The sequence below is a fragment of the Zea mays genome, chromosome 6, assembly GCF_902167145.1.
Source record: "Zea mays cultivar B73 chromosome 6, Zm-B73-REFERENCE-NAM-5.0, whole genome shotgun sequence".
Taxonomy (NCBI): domain Eukaryota; kingdom Viridiplantae; phylum Streptophyta; class Magnoliopsida; order Poales; family Poaceae; genus Zea; species Zea mays.
The window spans coordinates 63,049,384-63,057,734 of record NC_050101.1 but is presented as its reverse complement, the minus strand read 5'-3'; the positions used below and the strand labels follow the sequence as shown (position 1 = coordinate 63,057,734).

The 8,351-nt window shown below is 42.9% G+C and overlaps 2 protein-coding genes across 2 annotated transcripts; both read left to right on the top strand.

Moving 5' to 3' along the window:
• Positions 1–2,297: 2,297 nt before the first annotated feature.
• LOC103631067 (uncharacterized) lies at positions 2,298–2,589 on the top strand. The gene has a single exon (XM_008652073.1). It carries the CDS (start codon positions 2,298–2,300, stop codon positions 2,562–2,564), a length of 267 nt encoding a protein of 88 aa, XP_008650295.1. The 3' UTR covers positions 2,565–2,589.
• Positions 2,590–3,764: 1,175 nt separating this feature from the next.
• Positions 3,765–6,851, top strand: LOC103629352 (nuA3 HAT complex component NTO1). Its single transcript, XM_008650495.3, has 8 exons — positions 3,765–3,872; positions 4,021–5,254; positions 5,598–5,670; positions 5,767–5,974; positions 6,046–6,099; positions 6,266–6,328; positions 6,419–6,556; positions 6,665–6,851. Exons 4-8 carry the CDS (start codon positions 5,903–5,905, stop codon positions 6,767–6,769), a joined length of 432 nt encoding a protein of 143 aa, XP_008648717.1. The 5' UTR covers positions 3,765–3,872; positions 4,021–5,254; positions 5,598–5,670; positions 5,767–5,902; the 3' UTR covers positions 6,770–6,851.
• The last annotated feature ends 1,500 nt before the right edge of the window (positions 6,852–8,351 follow it).

Genomic DNA, 8,351 nt, shown 5'->3' with positions numbered 1-8,351 from the left:
GAACTCCACTACGGAGGGAGTGCAAAGAGTGGGCGAAGGCTTGGGTGCTCCCTCCGTCTCGGCAGGTCATGATGAAGGTCGCCGTGAATTCCGAAGGCAGAGCATGTGGGACGCGAAGGCCATGTGTTGTTACCCGCTCGTTATTGTAATATGGGTCTTGTGTATAACAGGCCCATGCTACAGGGTCCCACTTGTAAGCCGCTATGAGGGCAGAGTTGTTAGTGTGTCTGTCTGTGCTTGTAATTAATCAAGTTGTAATGACCCACCATAACCCCCAAGGGGGAATATTCCGGGCATAACGTAGGTAACCAAGGGCACAACCGTCTTTGACAGGGTATAGTGGTCCCTTGGTTACCTATAAATACCCCCGTACCGCACCATTGGAGGGGAAGGAAAACACTGTTGCCCAAATACTCTGTGTTAATCGGCATCAAACTATTTCCTGTTCTGCCATTGTTTGAGCTAGGCTGACTACGAGTTAGCGAGTTCCAACAATATAAAAGGAGGGCCGGGTTCCTAGATCAACACATAACACCTCAACACCCAAGCGTATGGTGCAATATACAACACCACAAAGAGGACGTAGGGTATTACGCTATCTTGGTGGCCCTAACCTATATAAATATGTGTCTTGTGTCCTCACTTTAACCTTCAGATTCTAGGTCTGGCGATCCCCCACCGCACAAAACACTACCTCGGATACCCCCTTGGTAGGCTACCGGATATAAAAATCTTACAACCGGAACGTCCATACAAGCCAACTCATCATAACTTAGCGGTCGGATTGGTCTATCCTCTATTGACACGAGCACGAGCATGACAGGGTGCAAACACCCAAAGCGACCCGTCCAGGGAGGTGTGCAATTCTACAACACCATCTGCGCTTGGCAAGATAGCCAGAGTTTTGACCCTAGAAAAAATAAACGCTATGCATGACGCAAAAAGGCATGACGCAAAAAGGTGGATCAATAAATCGGTATCGGAAGAAGTCGCCCTCAGACCCATAGAAACAGACAACACTACCGGAAAACCAGACTTCACTTTGTGCCCGATAGTTTGTTGTGTGCTTTTGTTGGCACACGGCGAAGGCATAATTCGCCGTGCGTTTTTTTGGCACACGACAAAGTAATAGTTCACCATGTGTTTTTTGACACACGACGAACTATTACTTGGTTGTGTGCTTTTTTCGGCACACGACGAAGTAATATTTTTTTATTCTCACCTCACCTGTGCAGGTAACGACCGTTAGCATTAGATGCGACCGTTATGCTTTGTCGTGTGCCTTTTAGCGGCACACAGTGAAGTCAAGCTTGCAGACAAACAAAATCGCCATCCGTCCTCTTCTATACTTTTTTCCCACTCCATGCGTATACAACACGTGGTATTTCATGTTAAACTTTGGTACATTTTTGCTCTTGTTTGATATATTTAACTAGTTAATCACATTTCAAGCATTTTTTTTGAATGAAATCAAATTTGAACTGCGAGTGATTTAAATAATAGAATAAAATGAGTGGAGAAAAAAGATATTAATGTTATTTAGTCAAATTTAAGGCCGGCCTTACTCGTGAGATCAAAAGAAATTTTGAACATCTTGCAAGAAACACGACCACGATCGACCGTGTGTCCGAATGATTTAAAAATTCTAAAAAATGCAAATGATGTCTGAAAATGCCGAGATTTGTCAATAATATCTCATTATATCATACGTGGAGGCTTTGAGTGAGTTTTGCACATTTTATCACGTACGATGCTTACAATATCTCAATATCACATTTTGTCAGTTGTCACCATATATGGCCGCTGCAAGGCACCATCGCCTGATAGCGGACTGCAGCAGCTGCTACCGTGCGTAGACCACTACTGCTCGCTAGCCACCACCACGCCCGCCATCGTAAGACTGTGTTCAGCGGTTCCCCTAAATTTCTCCCCCTATATCCAATTCACGTGTCACGTCAGCATTCTCTTTCCCCCTATATCTCCATGCTCTACAGTGGTTCCCTCTATATCTCTACTAATCCTGAAGGGTGGTGCGAGGGCGTCCACCATCACCGTGCCCCCGCCCGGTCCCGCGCATCCCACAGCCGTGCCCCCTGTGTCGCCCTCAGCTCCCGGAAAACCTAGCGCGTTGTAGCCGCCATCAATGCCTCCGCACAATCCCCTGCCCGCTCGGCCGCGCAGCCTTGGCGCCGTGACCGCCGCCTCTGCTCCCTCCTCCACCCCGCGCGCGCCCCGCGACCTCCGCCTCCCCCTCCGTCATCCCCCATCCACGCGCCTCGCCGAGAATCCCGCCGCCCATGCCCGCCCCCTCCGACATCAACGCCAACGGCGGCTTCCTGTCGTACGGGAACATGGAGAGCTACGCGATGTGGGTGGCGACCGGTGTGGCGTCGGCCTTCTTCGCATCCCTCGAGCGCTGCTCCTGCATCCACCTCCACACCGTGGAGGACGACGCCGACGAGGAGGAGGAGGACCTCGAGGAGGCCCGCCGCTCCTTCTCCCGCCCGATCTCTGAGTACTACTACGACCGGTGCGGCTCCTCCGCCTCCGTCGCCAAGATGTGACCTGACCGGACCGCGCCTCCCTCTGCCCAAGAATGTGTGGTGATACGATCCGTTTCTTGATCTATGATGTGCTCTTGCTTGATTCATTGGGTCTCTAGCCAAGAAGATGAAGAACAACACCCCGTGTCCCATGTAACAATTGATGAGATATGTGACTCCCCGTGTGCCGTGAGTTGCTGATGATTTCGTTCCCCTTTCTTTTAATCTTTCCCCCCTTATTATGGGGTCCCAAATTGATGCGGAGATCTCGAGCGACTCAACAAATTTCAGATGAGTGGTCATTTCAAGATTCAATGTTCAATATCCCGACAGCTGTCGATACTAACATCTATTCAGTTCCAAACACCACAGCTCACTTACTGCCACACAATTCTGCCCAGAGTGCATCCTAAGTTATTTTAGCTCACTAGGTAGGGATCGATGAACCCAATGGAGTGTTCTGAATCATAGTGACGCGTAATGCAAAAAGTCCATGATGATGGTTGTTCTTAAGGGTCTTTGGTGGATACAGTACCGGGTCCGAGGCTCGCAGACGAATGCATCGCAAACCTATTTTATCGGCTATGGTTGATTGCCCTAATGTGTTTTGGTACAAGTTTGCAATAGTTTAATTCCACAGAAGTATTCAGATGCTAAGTGAGTACAGCTTGTGGCCTATCTTATGATCATACTCATGTGTACTTTAGTTTATGAGAAGCCGCAACGATTTTTTTAATGTCATAATATTCTAGGCTCTTGTTTTTTGAGATACAATTAGTTCATTGCATGCACCTAACATATTTTGTTTTTTAAGAAAGAAATCTTCATTTGATGGTTTAGATCCATGTAAAGGGAGGAGCATGCTTGTGGCTACACCTATACTATTATATGTATTCATCTGTCATGTTGCTGAACTCCTGTTGTCAATTGCAGAAGGAAATTCCTGCTTGAGCCAATTACAGAAGGCCCTGATATTTGCCAAATTGATGGTTGTAGTGTTAAATTGGAATACAAGAGGAGGCCAGTCAAATATGGTTTGTTTGACAGTACGTTACTAACTTACTCTACTATATCTGCATGAGAAAGGATGAACCCTGTTTGCATGTATACTAATTAATGTGTGATTAAGATTTTATTTAATTATGACAGCAAACGTGACATGCCATTACAATTTAGTTTATGCAAAAAAAAAGTAAGTTGCTTACAGTTTTTAATTATATTTTGGTATTCTTATCACTTATCAGCCATCCTGATTGCAAGCTGGTTGTTATCCATGATGACTATAGCTTAACTTCCAAGCTGCCAAGGGAGAGAACTTCTGTTGTAACGGTACTAAGAAACCCAGTTGATCGTGTATTTAGCACATATGAGTTCTTAGTTGAAGTTGTAGCTAGATTCCTTGTGCACCCAAACTTAACTTCTGTGAAGTTAATGAGTACCCGTGTGTTAACAAATTGTTGTGTTGTCTGAACTTTAGATATCTGGCCTTTGAAGTACTTGGTTCCATGTATGAGGGAAGATCTGTTTGCCAGGGTATGCCTGTTACTTCAGTTTAGCCTTTTGGTTTCAATTTGCACTTTATAGAATTATACTGGCAGAAAATAATAGTTCTCTTTTCATAGAAATTTCCCAGTACATATTGTCATATCAAACTGACCAATTTATATGTTCACTGTTCAGTGATTTTGTTGCAAAACTGTACCAGTATTGTGTTATGTCTCATGTGTATTTATACGTTATAATGTTATACATTCTCGCACAAGCAGAACTATAGTAAACATATAAATACATTTTATTGCTACATGGAGTACAAGAGACAGTACCTTGTCGGCTCCCCTCCACAGGACAATTCGCCGTCTCATCCCGACTTTGTCGTCTGCCCACCCCGCCCCATTACCCCATGGAGGCACTATGGAAGCAGGCCTCTAGGCTCAAGAACCAGGTCGCTCGGCAGGTTAGTCATGCCCTTATCCTCCTCTCGCAAACCGTGATCCGCATTTGTAACCATAATGGTGGACATGATAGAATTGTTCTACAGGATGCCCTGGCCATATAATCTCACTTTTGTGCCTTTTTATTGCTGATGGCAGAAGATAAGAATCACTCAGACCATGCCTTTTATTTTCCTGTACAAAAGTTGGAGTTGAGTTTGTATAATGTTTTTTTCTATAGTATGTTGTGAAGCTATCGTTTGTATTTGATAAAACAAAAATACCGGTATGTTCTATTCTCTATTATGTTCTGTCTATTGAGTCTATGTAGGATCTTCCTGCTGCTATGGGAAAGAGAGGGGTGAAACTTGGCAAGGCATCCTATTAAGAGCTGACAGGGGTAAAGAAGCTAAAGTTGGATGAGCAGGGCATGCTTCACTAGCTTGTTATTTTGCTCTACCCATATGGCATGCCGAGTGACTTCATTGAGGGTTTGGCTTATAAAGATACTCTCTCGCCCCACCCCTCCTTAATTACATGATGCTTTTTTTTGGTCGAGTTAAAATGTGTACATGTTCAAGTACCTATACTGAATTTATTGTAGTGGTATCCTTAACAAACATGTTCTCAGAAACTTCTTCACCATTACAATGGAATGAGAACCACACTTACACTACGGAGCTTGTCGAACGCACCTGGACGTTAGCCGAGTGCAAGGTGCAGGGTCTACTCCGAGGGCAAGGCGCCATGGCTCGCTGCACCACTAAATGCAGCAGCAATGTAGGTAGAAGTTATTATATATGTATTATATGTTTTCTCCTTGATCGCCATTTATGCTTGTCTCTTGAAGTAACATGTAGCACATGGAGAGCATGATTTAAATCAAGAGTTTAATTTGATGCAATTGCCAGGGATGATTTTGAGTATATAATTCAAGTAAACTCTATTCGTCCTAACTACTGTTATTGGCATTTTTGCCTCTTGCTTCCCAATTATGATACCTTCTGAATTCTCTTTTTTCTGTTGGATTTAAGCAAGATGCCATAAAGCAAACATATGAAAGGTCGGTCAAAGCTGCTCAAGATTAATATCAGCCTGATTTAGTTCTCAATTTCCCATGCAGCGTCCACGTACTATCTTGTGTGGATTCTGTGCTCCGTATCGCCTCCTACCAGGCCTTTTTAGCTCTTCATCAGGTTACAAATTTTTTGCCTTGCTTCTTCAGCTTGGCTCAGTCTACTTATGTTTCAGATTATCTTGCAATAATTGGATGCTGTTTTTGGCTAAGTTAGAAGCCCTGTGCAGGTTGGCTCAGGCTTCTTATGTTTCAGGCTGAAGAGACATTCCAGCGAGAAGATCTATCGGTGCATATTGGTTGTTTGACAACCAGAATGTAATGGCAAGAAATTACCCTTTGCACAGTGTGGCATGTGCCATGGCACATCAGGTGCATTTAGAAAGACTGTAGATGGGAAGTGGGTTCATGCTTTCTGTGCTGAGGTAATTATAAATAATAAAATCCTTTTAATGGCTTTTTTGTTAGGTCCTATAATTTTTCAAATATTTCGCAGTGGTTGTTGGACACCAAGTATGTAAGGGGACAAGATAAACCTGTAGAAGGAACGGTATGTAACTGTTTGTTACTGTGGATTTCTTTTTAGTTTTAGTTCATCATAAGTAATAGATCATTAGCAGTTGTTTTTTGCTGTTAATTTGTGATTATCTGATTCTGTTATTGTGACATTTCATTCGTATCGTCTCATTTTTTTGGCTGTTCAATGCTTTTATCAGGAAACCCTTGTAGAGGGAAAGGACACTTGTGTCTGCCTCCACAATGTTGGCGGGTGCTTAAGGGTACATTATTCTCCATTTCTTCTTATCTAACCTATACATGGAATATTGACCACCGAGAATCTTGCTAAATTTGTCACTTCCAATATGCAGTGTAGCAGTGGGGATTGCAACATTACTTTTCATCCTACTTGCGCTAGAAGTTGTGGTTTTTACATGAACACAAAAGGGTTTGGCACTACACCACAACACAAAGCATACTGTGGCAAACACAGCGTACAACAGAAAGAGGTAAGGGGGTACTAAGCTATTTTTGAAGTAATAGGTCACTAGGATCCGTACGATGCTTATTTTGTTATTACTTCTGTCTCTTACCATCTTTCTGGAAATTCTGTGCAGGCTGATGCACAACAATATGGACCTGAGGAGCTCACGAGCATGAAACGAATGAGGATTAGCATGCCAGATTTACATTATATTGTTTCCCTGTGTTTGGTAGCATAAGAATGTTTGCACAATTACTAGAAATTTAATGCAAATATTTTTATAGAATATTTCAAATGCTCGAAGCATTTGGACATCTACATTTAGTTGTCGTTCTATTTTATTCAATCACTAAATCATGGCCATTTGTGCTCTTCAACTATTTATACAGCTTAACATTTGCTTCAAACAACGGCTTGTAATGTTCTCTTTTGAAGTATCAGATGCAAGAGCTCATTAATCACTGCCACTTATGAAGAGATCAGTCTGAAATCAACATAGTATCTTTAGCTACCTTGTAAAAACTCTGTGGTTTGGGTATATGTTGTGCTGCCACAACATTTCATGGGGCAGATCTCATCAGTCATTATAGTACTGATGGTTGCAATGTAATGGTGAAATAGCTAGATTAAAATAACAAAATTTATGTATGGGTAGGATCACAAATGGATTCCGAAACATTTTCTCATAACAATATAACACACATATGTAGATAAATTATCATGTTATTATATGGTTCCGTTGCAACGCACGGGCACTCACCTAGTCAAACATCTATACCCCACCACACTAATATTATATAATTTCATCTTCAACTAACTCAACTACCATCCAATTTTTGTTTTATTTTTATTTGCTCTATGAATAGTTGACGGCCGCAACTTAGTACACAATTAATTAGCAAACTTCGTAATTAGTATAATTACGTTAGTAAAAAATGGTTGGAATTATATAGTTTTTAAATAATAAGACATTCGCAATCTTCTAGTACACGACACGGGTGGCTTCCAACACACGACTAGCTTCCAACACACGATTGGCTTCCACGACACGCCACGACCTCCTGGCTTCCTTGACACGCCAAGCCATCTATAAATAAGGTACCGTGCGGCCATTGTGTACTCATCTCCACACTTCTCTCTTCTGTACCAGCAGCCATTCCATCAATTCTATGTAGTACGTACTGTTCGTTTAGCTCGTCATGGACTCATTCAAAAGCCTAGTGTTGTCTTCGTCATCCGATGATTCAGATGAAGAGATCGATAACTTGTTGCTTTGTCAACATGTTGACGACCTTGGTCTAGGAGCCTCGAGCACGCGGTGTAGGCGCTCTTCATTGCTTCGCCGAGTTATCCATAGGGACCACGCTGCTGGAGAAAATCTCATCAAGCACCACTACTTCGGTTCTAATCCAGTGTATCCACCACATGTTTTTCGTCAAAGGTACATTTCCTAAGTAATGCTTTAACTTTGATTTCAAGGTTCATTTTCTTATTTTTTGCTTTGCTTTGGTTTTCAGGTTTCGGATGCATCGTCCTTTGTTCCTACGTATCCTTCGTGCCGTTCAGCGAGAAGACAATTTTTTCACTATTCGATGTGATGCAACAGGTTTAGCAGGGCTCGGTCCATTGCAAAAAGTATGTGCTGCTTTGTGTATCCTTGCTTACGGGTTACCAATCGATGCGGTCGATGAGTACATACAGATTGGGCAGACTACGGCTAGGGACTGTCTGATCCGTTTCTGTCGCGCAATCATATCCTGCTTTAGCGAACGATACCTCCGTATCCCTAACCACGAAGACATTGCTCGCATACTTAGTGT